This window comes from Nothoprocta perdicaria, unplaced genomic scaffold, assembly GCF_003342845.1.
Source record: "Nothoprocta perdicaria isolate Ctin4 unplaced genomic scaffold, notPer1 scaffold_1, whole genome shotgun sequence".
Taxonomy (NCBI): domain Eukaryota; kingdom Metazoa; phylum Chordata; class Aves; order Tinamiformes; family Tinamidae; genus Nothoprocta; species Nothoprocta perdicaria.
This window is the reverse complement of record NW_020454093.1, coordinates 13,519,549-13,545,706: the sequence shown is the minus strand read 5'-3', so window position 1 is coordinate 13,545,706 and position 26,158 is coordinate 13,519,549. Positions and strand designations below refer to the sequence as shown.

The 26,158-nt window shown below is 40.9% G+C and overlaps 1 protein-coding gene across 1 annotated transcript; it reads left to right on the top strand.

Moving 5' to 3' along the window:
• On the top strand, positions 1-24,372 carry OSMR (oncostatin M receptor). Its single transcript, XM_026038798.1, has 19 exons — positions 1-116; positions 823-904; positions 2,316-2,473; positions 7,179-7,342; positions 9,708-9,867; positions 11,029-11,310; positions 11,912-12,041; positions 13,178-13,335; positions 15,270-15,406; positions 16,615-16,774; positions 17,246-17,322; positions 17,740-17,956; positions 18,593-18,793; positions 19,620-19,721; positions 20,134-20,313; positions 21,565-21,729; positions 22,512-22,590; positions 22,883-22,955; positions 23,926-24,372. The coding sequence occupies exons 3-19, from the start codon at positions 2,374-2,376 to the stop codon at positions 24,370-24,372; spliced, it is 2,832 nt and encodes a 943-aa protein (XP_025894583.1). The 5' UTR covers positions 1-116; positions 823-904; positions 2,316-2,373.
• Positions 24,373-26,158: the final 1,786 nt, after the last annotated feature.

Sequence of the window (26,158 nt, the reverse complement as noted above, 5' to 3'; positions counted from 1 at the left end):
CTAAGCCAGCCTTTTGCTCTGAAGGAGAAACAACTTACCTGAAGGTGTTTACCTGAAGGTGTTTGTTTAAACCATTCCCCAAGTGCCTACTGAAAGAAATTTCATCTCCTCCTGAGGTAATGGTTCCTGTACTGTCTCTGCTTCTGGAATTAATGTTCTTAGATTTTTGGGTCTCTAAAAAATTCCTATTGCTAGTGAATGTTATCACAGTTATTGTTAGCTCTCTCTCGCTCTCAAAAAAAGTTCTACTCTACTGATGTATCTATCAATATTTATTAATTCCTAGTATGAGTGGGGAGCCATAAATCCAGCGATATCCATCTTATCACGCCCCAGGTTACATGGCAAGAGGAATTTTTCCCATTAGTAGTGTTATGAGAAAGTATGTTCACAGGTGAAAAAACATAGTGGTACAGGCTAGGGACTCACAAGGTGTCTGTTTTCTTTATTTTCTCACAGACATTCAAATGTTAGAAACTAAATTTCATAAGCTAAATTCAGTGCTGTGTTGCTAAAATTGCATCTGTAATTCAATTGCAGATATTTGTCTAGGTTTTCTTTTGGCTTTCGGTTATCTGCTGTGCCTGGTGCTTTCTAGCTGAAAGCATCTTCATCATTTTCTCTACCCACAAGTCTCACTGMGCTGAGTGAAAACTGGGGAGCCACCACGTTCTCAGCCTCAACTCAGCTCCTGGGAAGATCACTAAGCAAGTTCTCCTGAAAGCCATTTCCAGACACATGAAGAACAAGAATGTGTTTGGGAACAGATATTGTTTATTTATCAAGGGCAAAGAATATGTGACCAACATGATTGCTTTCTAGGTTGAAATGGTAGACCCTGTGAATAAGAGGAGAACATTGGATGTTAATGATCTTCCAGACATCATCCGGTGGCCAAATTAAGGTAACAGGGACTGGATTGGTATACCACAACGTGGGAGAAAATCTGTCTGAGTCATTGTGTTTAAAGAAGTGATCAGCACATCAGTCTGTTGGATGGACAGTTAGGGCGGTATTTGTTGGGGATTAATGCTAATGCTGGGAGTAGTGCTGTTTATCATCTTTASCTCGCTGTAGAATGGAGTGGGACACCTTCATCAAGCTTGTGGATGACACCAATTGATGAGACTAGTGGATAATGCTGTTGGGAAAGGGATTCAGAGGGACTTCTGAATTTATCATTCAACAATCTCCTTGACAGATTGGCAGAAAAGAACTGAAATCTATTCTTTGGAACCATTCGAGAAATTTAGAGTTTCCTCAAAACAGAGTGGATCAAAGACAGACTCATTAAACTTGAGTATTTTCAGTTCTGAGGTACTAAGTTGGTGATTTGCTTTTGGKAAGAAATTCTGGAGTGAACTCTTGGCCTTTCTGAAATCAATATATGTTCTGTCCTTGGCTTTAATGTGGACAGAAGGTCCCCTAGTTATCTCTTATGCTATGCAGTTCCTGCTTGCATTATCTCCTCTGTCTATGTGGAAGCAGTGGAAGAAGACACTTTATCAGTATTCAGCTGATATACAGCTCCAGAAATGTAAAATGGAGAAAGTGAAAGTTCAAGATAATTGTGTTTTTGTGTGTTCCTGTTACTGTCATCTGGCCTTCTGCACCCTCTCCGCCTGTGAACTTTAACCATACTGGTCCTGAATGTTTCATGGCTGGTGCTAACAATCCTTCAGCCTTTCCTGACTTCTCTGTACGTTTTCCTTCTACACTGGGGAATTTTCAGGTGATTTGTTTCTTACAATATATGAAGTAGGTCAGTCCCCCAGGACTGAACAGTGCAGGCCAGAGTTTCAGCCCATTGAAGTGAGAGACTGCAACTGCAGAAGGATTGCAAGATAAGACTCTTCGTTGCTTGAGAAAACAATCTTTCTAGGAATGGAAKTTGCTAAGACTTTGATGTGTGTATTTCAACTCCAGCCCAGCTGGAAACCTCCATGCAGTGTCTTGCCGCTGATTGAAAACCATGCTTGCCACTGAGGTTGGCAGGACTCTTCAGTCAGGCTCTCAGGTGAAGCTCAGTTGTGTTCTGGAAACCACAAGGCCTTTGGCTACGCTGATACTACATTTTTGGTGTTAGAATACATCTCTTGCTGCTTGTGCAGAAAGAAAGCCAAAAATATGACAACCTTAGCTTTAATATTCCTTAGGAATATGCAAACTATGGTATACTGTAACCAGGTCCTGAAACAMGAGAATTTTTGAATTCTCTTCTTGAATTCCCTTCTTGAATTCTTCTACATAAATTCCAGGAGTGTGTGTGAGTACTTCATTTTTGTTTCCTTTCCTTGTTTTTCTCTTTTAAATAGAGCAATAATATCTGGACGGTTGTTTGGCATGCATTTCTCCTAAAACAAATAAGTAGAAATGCCTTTTCTCCTCATAGAAGGAAACAGAGGATCAGTGATGAAACATTTCATCCTTCTGGCAGTACTGTTCTCTTTGAGGACTGCACACTCACATCAAGGTAAATGTTTGAMCATTTGCTTATGGTTGTTCATTTGTAACTTCTCTGAGAGTTACATGCTTAATCAAATTATCCTTTCTGGTAAGGAGGTGAAGTAACTTATAAAAAGTATCTTCAGCAATCTGGTCATGAAAAGTTGTCATAGCTTGATTTTTTTTCTGCTTTCCTTCTGTCTTAAATGTCTTTGATCTGTAAATGTTTTGATATGTACTCACTCCCTTTTAAATAATTTATTTCCTCTTTGACCACTTTATGCTTTTCCACATCTTTCTTATGCTTTATCTTTCCCATTTGCCTTATCTGTGCAAACTTCAGCTTTTCTATTGGCTCATTTCTGATTGTTTCATCAAATATTAGAACCAGAATTTTATGTCTTGCAGTTTAGTTACATATCTAATACATATATAAAAAAATCTCTCTCTGGAGAACGAAGTTCAAGGTATGGATAAGTTTCCAGAAGGCTGTTTGCACACTTGCTGCTGGTAATAAATTGGGCCTCGCTCTAAAATGTTAAAAGAAGGAAAAGAAAGAGTATTTGTAMTTGTTTCTTATGTGAGTATTTAAGAGGAAGATTTTATGAAGTTATAGTYTACATTATAGAAATTTTACTGCCTTAATTAAGATGAAGGAGAGAGAGAAATTTTGTTTTTCTTTTTATTTTTGTCTGTATGTGCTTGGTATCATGCCAAAAGGACACTATTTGTACTTTGAACTTCTTTGCTCTCTCCTCTCTTTCTCCTTAAAATTTAGGTGTTTGCTTTGCACTCACTCAAGGTGCCAATTTCTCAGTTTTGAGACTCTATTGCCAATATCCTACAATGGCAAAACTTCGTAATGCAGGCAAGTCCAAACAGCTGCTGCATTACAGTAACTTAGTGAATTGTTTTCCCAGACAGTTGCTCAGGGATAAAATTACTCTCTGTTGTTAATCATGAAGCTATTTCAGTTTGAAATAACTTTCAAGTTAAAGCAAGTCTTAAGATGCCTTGACTATTTAACTTTCCTAGGAGCTGGAGTTATAACTATGAATGCTACTAACATTTATATCTGTGTAATTTACATTACAAAGGTCTTTAATTCTGAAAATTTAATGCAGTGATTTGCAGGGTCTTGGCCTCTAGAAGAATCCTTTGTTATATTGTTTCTTGTATTTMTTGGTACAAGAAAGTGATGATGTTTATAAGCCCTGACTAGTAATGTGAACTAGTGAACTAGTGATGTGAACTAGTAATGTGAACGTCAAGCTCTGCAGAACATAAAACTGAGAACATACAGAGCTTATAATCTTTGCAATAGACATTTTAGTGGCACTTGCAAATAAAATTGCCCAGAGAAGCAAGGAAAAGAAAAGGGAATCCGGAAAATTTGGAAGCAAAAGTTTCTTTCAATGTGGTGCCCAGAAGGAGCAACCAGAAATATGAGAGAATTATGCAATATTTAGTACTTCTGGAATCTTTTACAAACACCCTGCAGTTTCATTAGCTAGTGGTTGATACAGTAACTTCTTTTCTGCTTATTTTTACTGTGCCTTTCTCTAATATATTTTCATAGCGGCCTTGTAAAATGCACAGGAGCCCTTACTCCTCTCCAGCTGTGTTTCTCAGTGCAAGCAGGCTTGTCCTCTGTATTGTGCCATTTATTGCTCTCAGTTTTAATCATGCTCCAAGTGTGTCTACCTGCTGGAAGTGCTGAGCCGCTTCACTGTTGCAAAACAGAGGTTTGGGTTTCTCCCTGTAGTGAGGGATCTTTATCTTCTCATTCTGTCTCAGGCTCAGGAGATTTATGACAAAGGAACCATGGTGCAGTCATGAGGTAGTTAAGAGATATTCAGGCTGCTTGGTGCAAGGATTTCAGTTTGATGTGGGAAGGAGAATCTGAGTACTGAGGGTTGGTTCTACTTAATTTACCTTTTGTTCGTGGGGAGAAGAGGGGGCTGTATGTTGCAAGTTTAGCTCATTTACACAAATTTGTCAGGTTTCAGTCACCCAGCCTATCCATCTAATCACAGTACACTAGTTGGAGTTCTCTGTCAGAATTGGTTTTTTTTTTTTTTTTAATTGCCATGGAAGAGCTATGATTTATTTCTGTATAAAGCAACTATAACAATTTTGTCAAAATTTGTGTTTAAAAATCTTGTTAGAGAACAGCTGTAAGATGCATTTTTCTCTTTGACAAGACTATTACATCAGTATCATTTCAAGGTTAAGTCTGGAAAATTGGGTAGGTCTTACTCAAACTGCTATCCAAAATCATGGATTTCAACAAGCCCATTGCAAGCTTTTCTGAGCTACTGGGCCTATGAGAGTTGTGTCTTTGGAGCTTTATAAAGGAGCTTGGAAAGATCTGGCTTCCATGCCTGAATCTACCTAGAAAYGGGTGCTCCGCAGTAGCCTGAGTATTTAATTAGTATTTAAAAATTGGGAAGCAGAATACCACAAAATGTAAAATGTGGGAGGCAGGTACTATACTAATACTGTACTGGTCAATGAAATTCTCTGTATTTCAGTTTAGAAGACTTGTTTGTTTTTATTAATGCGCTAGAGGCGTGTTCAATGGGAATAACATCAAGTTATTCAGCATGTGGTCATTCTCATGTCATGCATTGGCTTAACATATGTCAATGAGAGTTTCTCCCATGCAGTGCTGCTAGGTGTGGAGCCCCTCTTGGGCACTTTCTTGGAGTGCTCTTTAGTATTTTCTGTTTTGCTGCCTGTCTGATCTGTACAATTATACAAAAAAGCAGCTGCTGAATCTCACGAAGGAGATGAGAAATTTAGCATAATTTTGCAAATTTGTACTTTTCTTACTCTTTTTTTTTCACTCCTGACGGATAATGAGAATTCAGGAGAGCAACATTTTCTGTGTAGATGATGCTAGATCTGTCTGTGAGGTTTGGGCTCCTTCTGTGAGGCTCATTCTGTGCGGGGAAATAAACCATTTTCCTTGAGGGGAGTATATGGAGGACCATGAGGAATGGAAAGAAAAGGCAAATGTAGAATGCAGAATGTTTGCTCACCAGCACGCTGTTTTTCCATCTGGCCCTAGTAAAGGTTTCTGCTAACTATCTGGCTTTTCTTTCCAGGTGTACATTTCTTGAGAGTTACTTTGTGCCTCTGTTTTTCATAGACAGACTTGCCAGGTTCCATCCCTTAGGTTTGTTTCTTTGTGCTGGCCTATCCRTTTTCCCTGAGTGAGTTCAGCATTGCAGAAGGGGAAAACACAAGAACGATAATGGCCCAAGTGTGAGATCAGCCCAGGTTTCGTACGCAAAACGAGAGCCCTCTCCTAGGCTCAGTTGCATATGACAGGGTGACAAAGGTACAGGTAAGGCTGACCAAAAAACAGGCAGCTAATGCTACATACTGAARAACAAGTTTACAGTTGATTCCTTAGCATATGTGGGATTTTAAGAGGCAAATATCACCTTTACATTTACCACAAAGACTGTTGCTAGCAGACTAGTACCTGATAAATCCTCAAACAGCAATGAGATACCTCAGGCAGAAAAAAATGGTTATCTTGGTTTGATGGCGAAAGTCTGGAATATGGGAGATGAAGTGTATGTTGTCATGTGTTCCCAAAACGCCGAAAAATCCTTTCCTTCCACAGTTAATTTTATGGTTCACTTCATTGCTTGCCTTGTTCTGGCTGCCTGCCTAGTCAGTCCTTGGCAGTGGAACTAACAATAATTCTGTTTTCCAGTAAAACCTAAAATTGCTGCTGCTTCATCATTTAGGCAAGTGAAGTTCATTCCCAGGCCCTCTACTTTATTTATACAATATCAGACATGAACTATTTGCCTTAAGTGCTGGGTTTCCCCAAGGTAACGTAACACTAATGCCAGTATTTTTCCATCTTTGCTGTTAAGCAACAGATCTGTTCTTAAGGGTCATGTCGTAAGTGGGGTCAAACAGGAAATTTTACTTCTGCATATGAAACATCTTTGCATTTTCCCTACAGGACACTCTGATTATCTCAGATCCTGCTATCATATATTCTCAAATGTTTGTCTTCATTGTCGTTTCTTTTTAAAGACTAAAAAAGGAATGATCAATAGTCTGATAAAGTAGTAAATTGAGGGTATAATGAAATTAAATAGCAAACCCAAGATCATGGTGGGGATATGTTCAAGAGCATCATTCTAGCTTTTTAATGCATAAAGATAAAATGTTGTCTTTGCTTTTGATATAAATCATGTGAGCCTGTGGATAACTCTTCTGAAGTTCCTCTTCTGAACTAGCTGGTGTGGGACCTATCTCATTTCTCAGCAATGTTTTTTCATGTCTGCCTTGTCACTATGGTAAACATAAAGTAAATTTTCAAAAGCATCTGCAGTCTGCATCACCTTGGAAATGTTTATAATCAGCATGGGCTTTGGGAAGGTACTTAGGTATGGCTTAATTTAATTTTTGCTTATGATAGAAAGAATAGAGTGTTTTTCCTTTAGGGTCTGGGTTGCTTTTGTTTGTTTGTTTGTTTGTTTGTTTGTTTGTTTCCAATTCTCCTTTTGCTAGGACCCTAAGAGATGTCAGTGTCAGAGATGGGAGCAAAGTCTGATATGTCAAACTGCTTGCTCTGCTGCCTTGACTAATGTCCCTCATCAGAAAACTGTCCTGGAGCCTTTGGTCTTGTGTAGCTTAAATACAGCTGAAGGACAGAAGTATAGAACACCATTAATATTTTTGTATCATTTTTGTGCTTCTAGAATCCCTCGTGTTTCCAGTAACGTACCTTCACGTTTCCAAAGATTTGCCTCTCCAGCGTCTGCAGGTGGAATGGGATGTTGGCAAGTCAGCACATGATGCTGAGCTCTCAATGTCCTTTGAAATACAAGTGAATCGAACAGAAGAAAACACTACTGTGTGGACAGTAAGTGTATTTAAACAAAAAAAAAAAGGATATTTTAGATGTCTGCAATATGGATGACTCTTAAATAAAATGAAATGTTCAGCCTGTACAGGCTACACTATTAAGTTTACCATTTACAACATAATATTCCCCAAGCTGAACTAGAACTACCTCCATATTTCAGTAGGTGCCACACTTGGCCCAATGTTATGTCTAATTTCATCGAAAACAAAACATTGGCTCAGAGAAGCGGGTCATTTCTGCCTGTGCAGAGTGCAGCTGCACCTTGTGCATCCTTTTGGAGGTAGTGGGCAGACTTAGGAGAGTTGATTTTTAAGGCCTCTATTCACCTTCGAAGGTGCAGGTTCCCTGAGGCCCTCTCAGAAAAGAAAACTTTCTTTGCTCCTGATGCAGGCAATTAGTTATCTTTGTAGCCTGATTACTACCCTTCACTAGCGAGTAACTGAGCAGAAGTCATGTATTCCTGTAACTCATCTTGTGAACCAAAGTCTCAGTAGTCCAGGTTGTATAAATCTTGGGCTTGGCCCTGCTAGCAACTTTCTTATACCAAACGCTTACAGTTAGGGAATGAGATAGGGATGTCTCTTCTGGAAAGTCCTAGCCCATCTTATCACCTGAAGCCGCCAAATTTTGTCAGGAGGTGCAGATATGATCCCCCAAATCATTATGCTTTTAAGCCTGCTCCTCATTTTTTCACCAGTCTGTGACTTCACTGTGAGAACTGCTATATCACAAGATTTTTTTTTCTCTCTTTTGGATCTTACAAGATCTTTGGAGAATTAAATGCAGGGTTTAGGAATATTATAGTTTTTTTATGAGTCATCTACTGATCTAACTGGAAGAATATTAAATCCATTTGTGAAAAAACAGTAAAATTGGAAAACTGTTCTAATTCATTTAAAGCTTCTATTTGTTAATAGATATTTTTCTCTTAAAAGCCTGTTGCTGATCAGCCAGTTAACAGTATTTTGTGTCTCTGAGTTTGAAGAACCACAGCTTCATTGCAGAAGAGTTATGTGTAGTTTAGAAGATATTGGCCACATTGATACATTGATACAGATATCAACACTTCTTGGACAGATCTAATCCTGAAATTGCAAAGATGGATCATATATCTCCTCAAATAAAATGTTTGTTTGGGATAATCTTCCAAGAAAATCTGTTAACTTGCAGGAAGAAAGAAAGAGATATAGAAATCTAAGGACACAGCTTGTACTAGAAATCATAAAAAATATGGCATGGAAAATAAATAGGGTGTTTTGGTTGTCACTACCACACAGGAATGCATTTGTTTCTCTGCTGTTCTGAACCAATAATGAAACTTTGAATCTGCTCATACCAGAGCACATACAATCTATATAACTTTAAAAGCAGCAGCTGCATTCCTCAGTGCTATAATTCAGACTTAAATTGTAAAATGATTGCAGAATGTCTGTCGGAGTGATGCTATTATGAAAGTGCAGGTGCTGCTGATGGAAAGCAGCAATGGAAAGCAGCACTCTAGATGTCAGTGCGAGCCAGAGCTCTGATACTGCTCATTGGAGCATCATTGATCTCGGTGATGAGAATCTGGCATAGCTGCTTTTTTTTTATTTTTTTTTTTTTATAATTACAAGCCATTAATATAACTCTTTTGAGCCCTTTCTTCCACTTCTTACGGACTCTCGTGCCAGGGAAGATTCACACTTGCGGTGTGAATCTTGCTTTTCATCCATATCTGTTTGTGTRACTAGTGGTGCCATTTTTAGTTTGAGTTGCGGGGTGGAGTGTTTGTATGGCCCTTTGAAGGCCCAGGTGGGCTGAGCAGGTACATTCTGAGAGGAATTTGCAAGGTTTTTCCCTAAGGGAAGAGGAGATTTTTTTTTTTTTTTTGCATTCATATAATTCAATATAAAAATATTTCCCAAATTATGGAGCATTTTTTGCATTCACAATTTCTCGGTTCTGTTTTAAACTTCAGGTCATCTTTTTCCTGCTGAGATACGTACTCCAGCACTTTAGACAAGGTGCACCTCCAGAAAGCACTGTGTATATACAGGCTGCTATAACAGGCACAAAAAATCTGCTGAAAACCTCTGGAGGCAAGCCCAGTTCTTGAGAACTGACTCACAGTGATGTTGTTATCAAGTAGTCTTGCCAGCATCTCATTCAGTACACTTCTGCTAGTGCAGATTTTTAAGCAGTTACTTAGACCTTAGAGAATATGAGATTAGATGTGGCAGCTTGGATTTCATAGACTGATATTTGCAAAATCATTTTCCTCCTTCAAGCCTGCTTTCTCTCCCATGGTTCTTGCTTGTAATTCCAAATATGTAYGTGCTGCTGTGATGTTAATACTCTGCCTGACTTGCCTGCCTGTTTATAGGAGTTTTACAATGTCACACTTGACAAATCAGGGAAGCCTCTTCATTGGAACTGGGATTCAAACTTACCTCTGGAGTGTATGTCACATTCCGTGAGAATCAGGAGTAAAGCAGAAGTATCAAAAACCTGGAGTCAGTGGAGTCTGTGGGAGACCMTCCCAGGTAAGCAAAATAAGACTTGGCATACTGCCTTTATTTTTGCCAGTAGAATGTTATATTTTAATTTGCTGATGATTTTAATGACAGTGACCAATTCAGGAGAGCGAACATCAAATCAATAATTTGTTTGGGACCATTTCATCTGTAAGCATCAACCAACTCCTTTCTGCTGGCAGTGAGAGTAATTACGTCAACCCTTGTCTTGATTTGCAGATTATTTCCTCAGATAGTTGGTGAAAAGTTTCAGAGCTTTTCTTGCTCACACATTAAAACAGCATGGGACCTTGGGTTTGAGTAGATTTTGCATGTGTGTGCTTGATTTGAGAAGTCTCTTTTTATCACACAATGAAATGTGGAAATCTAAAGGAAGTTTTGGCCTGCTCACCTAACCTTAGCTTTTGCCCAAGGCAGGAGCCTTRGCTGTAACTTAAGTTCTCCCTGGGTCAGGCCGGGCTTGAGGAGAGGAAGTGCCCAGCTGTGGCTGCATCATCTGTTGCTTGAATGTTCCTTTTGTCTTGGGTCAGAGCTCTGCCTAGTATGAAAGAAGCAGAGAGGGAGGAGCGAGTCAGCGTCTTAGGTCACTTGGACAGAACTGCTGTGAGCTGTGTGAGAACATATGGGGGTGGACTCACCACATAATCCAGTGATACAGCAAGAAACAGGTTTTCTTCAGATGACAACATATCTTACTGAAACAACTTGGTTTCCAGGGAATTCATATCATTTAAACAAACAGATATCTGTTGTCCTGTGCTTCAGAAAGAAATAGAATGGTTTTGCAAAAGAACTCTCTTCTTGTTTGAATCCACAACAGTTTGAGGTTGTAAAAGGAGTACGGGACTGTACTTCAGTCCTGGACATTTTATTTTTTAATTGAAATTGGATAGGGATCAAAAATTCTCTTTCCTTGTCACAAACGAATCCCACATTAAGACCTGATTCAGAGCTCTTTGAAAGGTAATGAACCCAGACTTCATCATATCCTTTAAATAGGTTGTTGAACTGTGTGTGTTCTCTGTGAATGGAATGAATGGAAACAGACACTTAGATACAATTGCAAATTTAACTCATCCCTGTATAACTTGGGCAGATGCTTGTATAAATGCTCAGTTATGTATTCAGGTTGACAACCCACTCCATGCCTTATTGTGTGTTAATTTACAGGTCTGGATATTTCAAATTACAGTCAACCACAAATCTTTCCAGATGAAAAAGTAATAGAGGAAGGCTCTGACATTACTCTTTGCTGCATTGGAAGGAAAGGTCACATCATTACAGAATTCTTTTCATTGCCAGCTGTTCATAATTTCAGTCGCACAAACACTCGAATTGGTTTGCTCACTGCGAAAACTGTGGCACATCAAAACCCGTCTCACGTCACAGTGTTCTGTCAAGAGTCTGCTGGGAAAGAGAACCACTACAATTACGCAGTCTTCTTCGTGGGCAGTAAGTGAATGCTTTAGTTTAGTTCTGTTTTCCTGTTGCTATTAAGTCACGGAGGACTTGTGGGGAGGAGGCAGCAAAGCAAAAAACTTGCTGTAAGTTGGCATTGTCCTGCTATACCTTGCTGAGCTCTGCTGGAATGACTGACCCTAGCTCTGTAAACTCACCTGTATGTAGAAAGTATTACAGAATAGAACTTGCTGTTTTAAACATGCTCAGATGCATTTGATGACTTGAACCCATGACTTAAAAATGATTTAAAAAATAGATCTGTTTGAGTTCAACTTAGTTGTCTTTGTGCGTGTAGTAGAACTCAATATAGCCATCCCTTTGCTGGTAGTAAGCTTTGTGTGGAAAAACATGTTGATTAATTATCTATTAATTGCAAAAAGTACTTCTCTACAGAAGTGTTTGAAATGCAATTAACTTGTGGCGTAGTTCTGATTTACTGTATGCAGTGGTCATTGAATAAGTGCAGTTGAAATAATATCATCTGCAGGAAAGCGGGCTTTGTACACTTTGTAGTTTGCTAATATAGTGAGAATGTTGATGACTTTTGTCTTAATTTTCATGCTGTTGGCTCTTTGGCTTTCCCCCTAACAAGAACCACCTGATGTACCTCATGATTTTTCCTGCCAAACTCCAGACATGAAAAAGATCATATGTACTTGGAGCCAAGGAGGAGACACCTATCTCTACGGACAGCATTCAACAAAATACATTTTTTTTGAAGAGTAAGTCTCACTGTAGTTACATTTAACTCCAGCGTTTGTTGTGCAGAACAACAGTCAATTTCTTTCTACTCTGTAAAATCTGTCTGTTAGTTAGACAACCTACAGGTCCATCAGACCAGCTTCTGCTTTATACAAGGTGTAATAGCACTTCCTTTGGGTCACTTGCTTGGATATCTTTAGCTAAGGATGAAGATACACTGCAAGTAGGATATACATAACATAAAAATATAAAGCAACTGTAACAAAAAGATAACAGAGATTTAAGGTCTTAAGCTAAATTTTAGGATGYTCATACCCCTTAAGATTAATGATGGCACCATTGACTCAAACCGATGATTCCCAACTAGCCCCCATTAGCCTAACTAGCTTCCCTGGTTCTTCACCTTTAGGATTTTATAACTCTTTATGCTGGTGTTTTCCTACTTGACCTACTGAGCTACTATTGCATCTCAACAATCCTGCTTCTGTGTGTGATTTTTACCTTTTCTTATGTCTTCACAGACTTTCTCACAGCTCTTTCTCAGCAGTTTGGGTCAAGGTTATCCAGCTGTGGCATAGCAGAGCTGAGCCTTTACACGGACAGCTAAATCCCTAGGAGAGAAGTAGAGCCTTGCATCAGGGACTGCAAGAGGGTGTCATGAGAGACTTTAGTTAGAAGGTCTCAACATAAGACGGATCATCATTGCATAGTAACTTCATAGGCTCTGCATCATTCATTTCCATTAACATAGTATGATGATGATGACAAAAAAAGATAAAAAAGATGCATTGAAATTACTGTTTTATTTAAAAGATAGACAGTAGCCATGAGAATGGTTTAATTCTTGGCATATCAAGTCCCTAATTTAGAAAGCTGTATGCTTATGGTGAGATTCTTGATATATTTAGCTATATCCCAAAAGGAAAAGAAGTAGGAAGAAGGCTTCTTCTTAAGGAAGAAATCAAACTTTCTTCTAATTGTAAGAATACCTACATTCATCCTGCTTTGGAGTAGGGGATAGAATTGGGTGACGTCTCATAGCTTCAGCTTTATTTTCCATTAAGCTGTATTCTACCTGGACACAAACACTTTCAATCTGTCTTGCTTCTACACTAAAGAAAATTGTCTTTCTTTCCCCTACCTTCTTCTTTGATAGATTTTCCCAAAAATTGATTCCATGCACAGTAAGTTGTTCTAAGCAGTGCTCATGTTCTTGGGATATAAACCAGCAGAGGGTCTATAATATCATGCTGACTGTTGAAAACTCACTGGGAAAGAAAACTGCCACGGATGCTTTCGATGTAACTCACAGAAGTAAGGCCTTTTCTGTTTCTTTGTTGAAGGCTCTGTCCTCTTTTTTTATCCTAATACTTGGTTGCAAATTTAAATATGGAAGTCTTTTTTTTTTTTTTTTTTCCTTCCCAGATTCTCTTAGCTATCTTTCCCTGGGCTAGAGTTATCTTTCCCTGTGCTATAGTTACCTACTGCCTCTTCAGTTTCAGCTTTGCAAAGTTCTGTTAATGGTAGGAAACAGCTTTATTCCAAATATCAAATTTAGTTGTTGACATGACCCATTCTGGTTTCAAAATTCATCACTTTGATTGAGATGGTTCATAGTGTAAAAAGCAACAATACAAAGATGCATTTATTTATTCAAAACAAATATCTGTGTAGAAAACTTGGGAATTCATTCCTTTCTCCAGAATATTATTGCTACTTATAACTGAAGTTACTATCTATCCAAAATGAAATGAAGATGCTTGCTTTGAAAAAGTAAGTAAATAAAATGAAGAGTACCTCTCCAAATAAGGTTTGAATTAGATGAGAAATGAATTCAGATGAGCAGCTGTTGTCAGGAGAGAGGGGAAGGTGTTAATGTGTCTTGGAGCACAGCTAATACAGGACAGTAACATCTGCCTTGCTAGTGTAGGAGAAGAGGAGTATTCAAGCATCAATTAAATAAAACAAGTTACTCAGTGAGCAGTATCTAGTGCTTGTAGTTCTTTTTTTTTTTTTCCCTGTTTTTGTCCTTTATCACAGTGTGCTCCAACACAGGCCCCAGGTTCCACAAGTTCCCCATGATCTTCCTCCACCTCAACAGGTCTTTCCTGTGCCTCTAGCAGGATTTGCAGTTCTCCTTGTGTTCTCTTGACCTACCACATCCACCTCACAGGGACTGCAAGGCCCTTCTGCACCCTTCCTGTTTGAAGAGGTCAGAGGGAGCATGTTCATGACTTTGGTTGTATAGCTGATGGACCAGGAGTCTCTGGTGTAGCTCTTGCGTTCTGGCAGTGCTTCCTTCATTAGTGTTTCACTGGCTGCTGCTGTTTGTTTGGGCTTAAAGAAGCCTATAAGTTCTAAAAGTTCATAGCTTTATTCTTTGAGGGAGGAATAAATGAAGCAGGAAGAGAACAGGAGAGGAAACTGGCAGATGATAGATAGACAACATAATTTTATAAATTTAATATTCATGGGGAATCATCAGGCTAAAATAGATTACATTCAGTAAAGTTCATTAACAAGAATGTAAGAACATTAAAGCTCAACTTTTTTTTTCAGTCTGATTATTTTTACAGAAATTATATACAATATTTATTATGGATTAATCTTTTAGGGAGTGATTGCAGTAGAGTCCCCTATATTTTTTTTTCTGATCCTGTCAATATTTAATGTATAATTTGCCCTATTTAAAAAATGTCCCAAAATAAAGGAAATGAAGTACATCATTTCCAATTCTGTGTAYGACAGCAAGGGTTTTCTGTGTCAAACGTGAACTCCTTTCATTCTAGAATTCCTCAGTTTGCAATTCCTGCTCCATGAAGCTCTAGCAAAGTGGCCCACACTTATAAGCACATTCCACACTTGTATTGTTGTGTCTTATTTCTTGTGATCAAGCTGGCTCTCTGGGAAGGTTTGAGAACTGCTGCCTTGCCCAGACCCTGAAATCGCTTGAGTTTACAGAAAAAGTCTGCAACTGTGTCTTTTTTTTTTGTGATGTTCCAAGTTATCCCCAAGTCAGTGCAAGTATTTTTTGCTTGTTTTTTAACTTATATAATGTTTATAYACAAGGATATGTTTACATTCAAAAACCAGTTTTTACTGATTTATATCTACCTATCTACCTATCTGCCTAGGCAGAAATATCTTAGGCCATATTTTTGCATGCTTTTACTCCTCAACTAAAATACTTTAAAAGCTTTCACTTGTTACGTGTTTTACAAGAATAAACTTGTATTTTCCACTGGCAGTTCATCCCTCTGCACCCTCCGAGCTGTTTGGACATTGTTCGGATACAAAAATCGTGTTGTACTGGAAACATCGAAACAAAGGAATTAAACTCTTCTGTCAGACGGAAGTGCTCCACCCTGATGGGAAAGCAGAACTGGTATGAAACTTGACTTTCATACACAAAAACATAGTAAATATCTTTCTGACTTAGGATTAAAAAAGTATTTCGCCAGTAATTCGAATACTCACAGTGTGTAGAGAACTCTCTCTTCCAAATAAGAGCTCCCAAGCTCTGTCTACACTGATCATGTCACGCATATGGGTAGCATTTGTCCTGAGTAGGATTTRATGTTAGCACTTCTTATACTGCTGGTCAATATATATACCGATTGCTCTGCATGGGTAGTAATGTCCTTTGCTGAACAGACCAAGGTTTGTTGAAATAGAAGAAAATACAAATGGGCCTTACAATTGCTGTTCTTGCGGTTATTGCTAGTTTCAATAGTGTTTCTGTAGCTCATATCATCTTATAAGCAAGAGGCAGAGAGGTATGTTGACGGAGTAGGCTTTTCTGCTCCTAGTCCAGGAGCTTTATGGATACTATTGGCCTGTCTGCTTCCTAGTAGTGGACCCAAGTTTATACTTTCTTTCCATCCTTTTCCACTCCCGAGAAAGAGTGTCTCAATAGAGTCTTTATCTTGTTCCAGCTCTTCCATAAAGTGAGGCTGAGCAGCTGTTTGCATTGGTGTTGTGATTTATCCTTCAGTCTTCTTCTCTTCAGAGGTAGCTTGGCTCTAGCATGTGAAAGGATATTATAAAGATCATCAGCAACCTGTACTCTGCAATATTGTCTTAAGAGGTGTTAGATCAAAAGGCTGCTGCATCATTGCAGGAGACAGAAGAGAGGTGAAGAAGACGTGAAAAACATGCTCACCTTTTTTAACTTTTACCAGAACTCAGCCTGACTCATGGTAGAAAGGGGGGGGAAGACTAGGCAAAAAAAAAAAAGGAAAGAAAAGGCAGCAGTAGATAGCACACATTTGTCTGGAATAGCCTCATCTGTGAAGTGAGTAAGATCTCCAGGTAGGGTAAGGAGATGGTCTCAGTAAATTACCTCTGTCTTGATGCTAATAATAGACATTTTACAGGCTTCTAATCAGACCATTACACGAAGGAGGCTTGCACACCTCTGAGCATCTCAGTCTTTGGATCTTTTGCCATATTGTTTTTTCTCTTGACCATGGTTCCATAATTATGTTTTCCTTCTCGAGCTCAACTTGTTATTCACAGGATCTAGAAGCAAAACCAGTTCCTCAGACAAAACCCTCTTTCTCACAAAACTGCTCTGACCTTTCTGTCCTGCAGCACAACAGCTCCAGCACCCACCTCCAATACACCAGCATCACCCTGGGCGGGCTGCAGCCGTACACCCAATATTCGCTACGAGTGCGCTGTGGGGCAGCCCAGCACTTCTGGAGATGGGGGGAATGGAGCAAAGCCCAAACCTTCAGAACGGAGGAAGCAAGTAGGTCTGGCCTTCGGGGACYGGGAGCTTGGAGGCTGCTCTTTGTCTGCCACCTCTGCTCGCTATTTACAGCTCCTTTTATGCTGTGCAGCTGAAAGAGAGGCTTGCTGCATGTATAAAAGCACTTGAAGCAAACTTTAGGAAGAAGGCTTGAACAGTTGTCTTCCTATGTGCCAGCCTCTTATCCTTTCATCCGGGGCAGGCAGTGAGACATGTAGGCTGGAGAAATTGTGCAGAAGAGGARACAAAGACCTGGGAATTGCAAGCAGAGAGAGGTTTTCTAGGGAAATGAGGCAGTCATTCATAGAGAGCAAGAACAAAAGCAGCAAGAAATTAACAGATGAAGTTTTGGCAGGACTCATCCAGAAAGAGAGATTTGGGAGGCTGACTCAAAAGACTTCAAAAGAGGGGGAAATRCACGGTTTATCCTTTCTGCACCCAGAATGTCTTGTTTTGCTGTGTTTATTACAGGTCCATCAGGGAAACTGGACATCTGGAGAGAAATTACACCAGTTTTGGGTGGGCGGAATGTGACCTTATTCTGGAAGGTGAGGCATGAGTATAGAAACAATAATGAGCCTTTATATAAAGGAATTGGAAACTTCTTCCCAAAGCTTTAACAAGTCCATGTGTGGAAGTCCCTAACAGTACATAATAACAATTCAGTATGAAAAAGTAATTTTGTTAAATTCCTAGAAGATTGTATGTAACRTATTTCAGAACTTACGTATTTGTATGATGGTGTGTTTTCCTGGCATTTCAGACATAGATATGAATAGTTTTCCAAACATTGTAACAAGACACATTACATTACTGAGAATTGTACRTCTCTATTTCAATCAGTGTTTGTATGCATGTGTGCAAGCGATTGTGTCATTACAAAAGTAAACTGGTTTATTGCAACAATAATTTAGTTAGTAATCGGTACTTAAAATTTGCTACTAAATACATAACTTTACCCCCAGCTAACAYCAAATTTTCAAGCAAATGGAAGAAATATTTCATATGAAATAACCTGGGAAAAAGTTGAAGAGGACTCTAAACCTGAGCATATCTCCATTTCATCAATCTATAATAGTACAAGGATTTTCATTGACAACAATCCTTATAAAATCAGAGTCGTGGCAAAGAACAATGTTAATTATTCACTTCCTTCAGTAATGATCATCCCTGGAGCTACAGGTAATTGCAGTATTTTCAGCTGAATTTAGGTTTCCTTCACATAAGTTTTGTTTCCATTTATTTTATGTGAAGTGATAATTTATTACCTTGGTTAAATAAATTAGCCTGGCCTTATAACTAAAGTTATTACTATTTGGATATTATGATTGTATTTTGGCCTCTAAAGTGGTAGGTCTATGCAAGTTAAGCTGAGGTACCTTGATCCATCCCTCACAGCAGAAAATCTGTGCCCACAGGGCATCTGCACAGATTAAAACATGTTTAGTTTGGAGCTAGGCCTTAGTTTTACAGCAAGTGCCATAGATGCAGCCAATGACTGGCGTGAGTCTCTGCATGTGATCAGCCTCCTGTGTCTCTTGCTTGTCATTTACAGCTGCATTTTCTGAGTTAAGTTCTTTGTACAAATGCAGAGTAATTTAACTGCTGGGTGGCTTTGAGCAATCAAGTTCTTATAGTTAGAGATCAGCTTTCCACGTATGAAAGAGATTATATGTCTGTTAATATGTCTGTTAATGATGGAACACACTGATTTATTAGTGTTTAAACTGCTCAGCATAGAAACTGTATCAACCCTCATGTATGCATCAGTGGTCTAATATTGGAAAATAATATAAATTATATTTTGCTTATTCATAGGCACTGAAAATGAGCTCAGCATTCCAGGTCTTAAAGAAGATGAGGTTACTGGTGCAGACGATGGCATTTTTCTTTCCTGGAAACCCAGAAATACCTACGACGGTTACATTGTTGACTGGTGTAACTTCCCAGGGTTGCAGCCCTGTGACCTTCAGTGGAAGAGATTTGCGCCCCACGATTCCAGTGCTTTGATCAGCTCAGGTGAAAGCAGAACAATCTATGGTTTTCTTTTTTTCTGATGTTGGTTTTTATGCTCTGGGCCTTAACTGAATTTATAATACAAATCCTGTGGAATGCTGAAACCTGTGCAATACAAGTGTAATTCTTTGAGAGCAGATAGAATTGTCTTTGCCTAGTAGCTGGATCACAGACCACACACATCAGCACCACTGAGCCTATTTAATGGAAATCAGCCCAATATTTTGGCAAAGCTCCTTCTGAGTAGCCTGTGGTAAACCCTTGAAGGAGGATAGTGAGGTTAATGAGGGAGTCCAAAATCTTCAAAATCCATTCTCAGTAAGAGCAGCAGAATAGAGCTCTGCCTTACCTGTCGCACGGGTCAGACTGGGGCAGTATGACACACACTGCTCAGTGAGAGTGGGTGCCACAGAGCAATGTCTCAGCACCAGCTCTTGCTTAGCATCAGTTGTGTGTTTTGCTCCTGGTGGTGGCTGTTAGACCTGAATTCTTTCTGGATGCATGGAAGTCATGGAAGTCATTCCGATCCACTTGTGCAGCTGCAGGATTGTAGCCTTCCTCAAGGCTCTGCCAGCTRAGCCCATTTTGGGATAAAACATGTTGGATCAAAAAGCGACTGAACACATTTCCAGGTGCATTAAACAAGCTGCATTTCAATTAATATAAACACAGGGAGCATTTTTTTATGGGAGCCTCTTCACTGATAGAGTGTGCTGAKAGTCTTAGTAGAGAATGTGTTGTCTGGTCCTTCCATGGGTCATACTTGGGTGATGTGATTGGGAGTGACTGTGAGGAAAATACATTGTTTCTGTATTTAACTCCTTTTTAGCTTCATTTGTGCCGGGGGTGAGATACAACTTCCGCATCTATGGATCTGTTGCTAACACAGTCTCCTTGTTGGAGAAGAAGACTGGCTATTTTAAGGAGCTCCGTAAGTTGGCCACATATTTTACAGGCTTTTTCTTGTCGCTAGTGAAAGCTGCATTTGCTGTGTTGTTTCTGTAGCATTGGTGAAGAACATACGAGTTGTGGAGCAATGCAAATGGCTTGGGTAGAGGATGTTTAACTAGTGCAGTGACCAGGTAGAGTCCACGTTAACGCAGCTGGATGAGAGGTTTGTGTGGACTATGTGACTGCTGTGACTATGTGACTGTGTGAAGCTGACAGGGTTTTGGAGTGCTTTGAATGTGTGAAACTTTTAAATAAAAGTAGGATTTAAACAGAAACGCACTTTCTTAAATCCTAAAAGTAGGATTTAAACAGAATTCACCACTTGGGAATTTAGAATTCTTTCAGGTAAGAAGAGAAAGGGCATGTCTAACATCTGTCTTCCTTTCTTCTAGCCCCCACACTTGACCCTCCTGTGAAAAAAATTCACCTGACTTTCCATGCAGTAACACTTTCTTGGGATTCTTACCCCACAACTGCTTCGCAGCCTGGCTTTATAAGAGGCTACCATGTTTATGTGTCTCCTGTGCAAGAGGACTGCAGTCTGAAAGAATCCAAAAAACATGTTCTTCCAGGTAACTGACCTGGGAAGCTCTGTCTTGGGTAGAGATAAAAGCCTATRTGTGGTTATGGCTGGCACTGCAATCTCCTGGAAATTCATATTAGATTGGCAAACTGGGATGTTAGGCAAGAGGCAGACTCCTCCCTAATGCCAGAGGTGCTAATGGGAGAAGCAGTCCTGGCAWTATACAGATTTGTATCTTCCTTTAATTTCAGAATGGATTCCTGCAGTACYGGAGCAGGAGTCAGGTTTCTGCTTCTTGCACTCTAGGTTCTGGATGAGTTTCTGAAACATCTGTTTGTGGTCAGCTTGGATGAGACTCATAGGAAGTATGTTAGTTTTACTAGGATTTARCGGATTCTAGAAACAGATGGGATGCCTTTTATATGCCTCAGAGTTGGAACATTGTGGAAATTCCCCATTTAAATTCCTTTACAATGAAAATATTCATAGCTGTGCTCTACAGTGGAGTTCCTTGTGCAGCAGAGGTAAGCTGGATTGTGGCACAAAGCCACATCTAATCTTTAGTTTCTGATTTTCCTGCTCCATACCCCATGCTGCTACAGATGCATTGAAATTTCCAAGTGTTTCCCACATATTCAGGAGTATATTTTTGTTGTTGTTTTGCTCTTTCCCTCTCCTTACCTCTTCTATAGGTGGTTCATGTCCTATTTCAGATCCTTCCTGCTGATTAGACTAGTACCAGGCTGAAATATTTAGTTTGAACTGGGGGAGGTTTATGCCATAGTTCCTACCAAAACTAAACTAACCACTGTGGTACCCTTATTTTGCAAGTAATCCCAGTAAGGAAGAGTTTAAGACACTGAAAGACTGGCTGCATGAGGAAGAAGCTGCCCCTTCTCTCCCTAGGGTTTGGAATTGCCTAATGGAGAGGCAGGGACTATTTTTTTCTTCATGCAGACATTTCTTAATCTTTGAGGATTATGGGATTTGGAAGAAAAAAAAAACAAAMGAAAAAGGGCAGGACCACTTCAATTCCCTTTAGAAAGCTGTAGCAAAAGCAAATGCAAGTAGATAGCTGCAGGAGCAGAGTGAGCAGGGTGGGYTGTCCAGCATGGGCTGGGCTGTGAGTGGGTGGGATAGAGGGGATGTGAGAGCAGCCCAGGGGCAGTGAGCCAGGACGCCTCAGCTTGCACAGGAGCAAGTGAACTTACCGAAAAGAAGGTGATTCGCAAATGTTCAGTCATTTCAGCCATTTAGTGGTCTCCCTTACACCTATTTGCAACATCTGTTTTCATTTTAGATGGTTCAGTGCTATGTAAATATGCAATTGAAAACCCTGAAGAAAAGAGATACACCGTGAAACACCTCATGCCTAATACAAAATACAAGCTAGCGGTTAAAGCATATACAGGTGGAGGAGAGACTCCCATTGCCAACTTCATCTACATTGAAACACCGTTTGATTGTGAGTATTGACAATTTGTCTCCCGGTAAAGGAGCGTAGGATGTTAGATTAATCTTCATTTCCCAAATAAAACATATCTAGAGATGCCAGCGAGCAATAAAGGGGAGCGTGAGCGGCGGGCCCTGCTCCGTGGTGGGGACACGCGGAGCCGGAGGGCAGCGGCYGGGCCGGGCCGCTCCGGCCTCTCCAKCAGCAGCCGCTCGYAGCGGCCTCAGCCGTTCGTGCCCACAGCCCCACGGCTGCCTCTGCAAACCCAAAGGAAATATTGAGATTCCTGCGGCAGCAGAAAATCCTAGGGAAGGGGAAAAACACCRCTGCTGTCTATCGGGATGGAGTCCATCCCCCCTGGAGGCAGCGTTTGCTTCACCCCTGTCACTGAACCCCTGAGCGGGTGTTCACTGTAACACCCTCGCTGTCCTTTTCTGGCATCCAAGAGAAAACCCAAAACCAAGYGTTAAGTGAGATCCTTACTGCCTTAGCTCTCGATAATTTGCTTTCAGGTAAGAAGCCAATGCAAGCAGAACACAAATTAAAAGCAATATGGTAATATTTCAATTTTGTAAGAGAAATCAACGTCCAAAAAACATATAACCATATCCCAGATCGACAGCCAAAATACCATTTTTGTAAGCAACCACTTATAAACCRCAGACCACACAATTTCAGTGCTGAGTGGCTGGTATCCCACATGGACCTTAGGATGTTAGCTTCCTTAGAAACTCAGGATGTATTGACTTTTAACAAGCGAAAACAAATGTTTAAACGTTTTTTTTCTTTCCCAGCAAACATTCTGTACCTTCTAGGCCTGCTGGTGATAGTTCCTTCAGTCATAGCAGCTCTGTGCCACTGGAAGATGAAGTGGTAAGTTATAACGCATTTTTCCTTTCTCCTGCAAACAGAGGATGTAACTAGTGTAACTCACAACCCACAGCTGCAGCTTGTCTCCTCCAGCCTGTTACAAGGTCCTGTTCATTTGTTCCTCTGAATGTGTGGATGCAGTGGAGCAGTGTGGATGCTCTAAGTGTTTGGCTTGCAGCATTTCCGAGACGCTCTCGTGTCCCGCTGTTTTTGTACACATCTAAGAGTTGCTTCTGCTGGTAGAATAAGCYTTGCTGAGAGAACAAAAGACTCATTTTTCCTGTCTTGTTCCCAGGGTGAAGGCGTGCTGCTGTCCTGTAATACCTAGTCCTAACAAGAGCAAAGTGCTTTCATTTAAAGACCTTGTGGTAAGATCACTGAACAAATTTGGCATTTCAATCTTTTTTCAATCTTTGATTAGAAGTTAGTTACACGAAAAAAGGAAAGCTGCCCTGCCCTGACCACATTTAAAAGCAGTGACACTCGTTATATAGAAATAAACGTGATCGAAGATCATGGTTGATGTTGTTTTGTGTAAGACTGTTTTTTCATGTGATTTTGCAGTGATCACTTGGCATTCTGATGCCCCTCACTGCAAAGAAGGCATGAGAGCGTAGCCAGTGACGCAGCCAGCTCGTTCTTCCATTCTTAACTGCTTAGAAACACGTCTGGGCACAGCTTGTTCACTTAGTTCACAAACTTAGCACATAGACTCATGCACTTTCCTGTGGTCTCTGAGCTGTGTCTCTCCTCCTGCTTCTCACACTGTCACTTTGGTGACCTGAAAGCAATCCCCTTGATGGCCTTGGTGTGGGGCTGGATGAAGCGGGGTGGGCAGAAGGCTTCAGCCTCCCCTGCAGCCCTGTCAGCCACTGAGCCACTGTCTTGACAGGGCACATAAGGGCTCCCAAAACTGGGAACCTGGCATAGGTGGAAGCAGGGCCCATTYTGCTGCCAGAATTCACTGAAGGAGACATCTGTAAAACCGACAGCTGCAAACTTCTGCTGCCCTTCTATAACTATTGCTTCAGGCTGAAAACTGGTAAAACCACAGCCAAGGCTGTAAAATAAAGGGGTATCTATTCTTGCTGCATTAAGTTTAATCATATTAAAATCTCTGGTTTTGATTAAAATCAAAAATTTGATCAGTTCCATATAAAAAATCCAGTTTCTGCTAAATATCCTGTATGCTTCTTCCTTCAACTTCAGCTCATCTTTATGAAAATTTACAACTCRCAATTTACATAGCAATTTTAGAAGTATTTGAAGTAATTACTCCTTTTCCTTTACCCTGAGCTTCCTTCATTGACTGATTTGTTTTTTATGACTCTCCTGTAGATTGGTTCTGAGAAAGTACTGAAAATAAATGACTGCAAGCCCGACGCCGTAGCAGTGGATAATAACTCCGAAGGCCAGACATTACCTCCGTGTAGCCAAACAACTACTCCAACAGAAGATAGGATGGATGTTCACAGTTCTTCCTGGATTTACCCTACTCAAAATGGAGAGAGAGACTTTACACCCTCACCAAAATCTTTGACTTGCACTTCGTTTGAAAACTTGGCATATTCCTCTCACATTACAGCCGAATCTAACCCCTACCAAAACGCAGAGATGCTAGAAATGAGCAAGCCSCAGCTGTCAGCAGTGCTGTACCTGCCCCAGTATTACTTTGATATTTTCAATGAAAGAGCAGCCTCCTCCCCCAGCGGGGCTTCTGGCAGAAAGACCAGTTTGAAATATGTTTCACAAACAGGTATGCACTGTTTGGGGAGGAGGCTTTGAGGGACCCTGCAGCTCCTGAAGGGTTGGGGTTGCAAAATACAAGTAGGAGGACTTTCGTGAGTCCTACTGTACTACTTCTGTTAGTGCTGCAAAGCTCTTGCCTTCAGGAGTAGTTTAAAAATGCTGACTTTTGCACTGGAATGATGTGTGCTATAGCTATGGGCAAAGTGCAAGATTTACCGGCCAGTATTTTGGGGCCTATATTATGTAGCAGTTCCATAGCCTGACTCAAAGACCTACCCTTATTTGTAAAAGCTCTTTTAGAAGTTAAAAAATCAGTTAGAAAACAGATAGGTAAGTTCAACAGATGAGTGAAATACATTCCTTGTGTGTAACAATCTGTAGTATTCCTCTCTGTGAACTTACTGCTTCTCTGGACACCCCTAGCCAGGAAACACTGTGAAAATGAGTGTGGGACCATGTTTGACCTGGTCAATCAGCCAGTTCATGTCCCATGGGGGTGCTGTTCTTTCTCCCAGAGAAGCAGCATGGAGGCGTCACMTGCCTTCACTGTGGGGCATGACTTCAGGAGGAGAAGCAATTGCCTCCTCTAAACACCACCCTGCTCCTACTACCCTGTGCACCACTGTGCTGAGAGCTGCCTTCCTTGCCCTTGCTTGCACAGGAACAGCACTGACTTGTGGCCGCCGCGAGGGAAAGCCACGACGTCAAAGTGGGGTGAAGGGCTGCAGACGAGAGGGTGCAACAGCACAGGTCCCTTCTCGGGCGCTGCCGCTGCCATTTCTGATAACGGGGGCAGCCAGCTCCTCCGCTCATCCCTGCTTGGGAGAGCCATCCTTTAAAATCCCAGGCCAAATGCTCTTGGATGCATTAAGCAAATAAACGTAGGAAATTAAGAGCAACTGCTTTTTCAGCAGGGCAGTGGTTTGTGGCACTGTCTCTCCTCTTGTGCAATGTGAGCTTAACTTCTTTTGCTAATCACCATTTCTCCTTAAAAGCCAAGTAGCTGCAGTCAAAAACAGGCTGTCCTCAGTATCATCTAGGCTTTATACTGTGGCTTATCAGTATTGTTGTAACGTAGAGGAGCTGTGCTGTTGCAGAAAAAAAAGCAATTTACAGGGACTTTGGATAGTAAAAGCCATAACCAAGAAGAGAGAGAAGCGTTCAGGCCCAAAAAGGAGAAGCAAACAAATACAACATTGGATTTGTGCTYGGTGCCAGGGTTGCCAGCAGCAAGCCTTTAAAAGTGGGCTCTTTAGCYGTTACTGAAACCAAGCTTCCTAGCTGCTGCTTTGAGAAAGGCCTGTTCATTCAGAAATGTTTGACAAGTACCCTAAATCAGGAGCTATGGCATCACGCATTGCAAATGGCTCTCAGCCCACCCCGAGACACYCTTTAAGTCCCACCATGGTCCAGGCCGCAGRGCCAGGCCRGGCGGCTGCAGCRGGAGGCCATTTCCTGCTCCTAAGCCCCAAGGCCTGGATCTTGGCAGCCGCAGGGCCGCCCAGGGCACCACACGAGCCCCAGGAAYCTGCTCTCGGTGCCGCCTTGGAGCCGCGGCCTCCTCTGCGTGCAGGGCAAGGCCGGACCTGCCACCGGCTCCCGGAGCACCTCGCCGTGGGGAAGCAGGRAAACACCCAGAGCCGGCACCGCGGCTGGAAGAGAGGGCGGACGCTCCTCATCTCCCAGCTTTTCTGCTCGTGGAGGACGATTGCTCCAACTACGTGTGCTCAGAGAGCAAAGGGGCAAGCCGGAGGACGTCCTCTCTGTCCAAGGACAAGACCTGTCTTCGTGCAGGTCCCTGGAGGTGGTCAGGGCCTTAGAG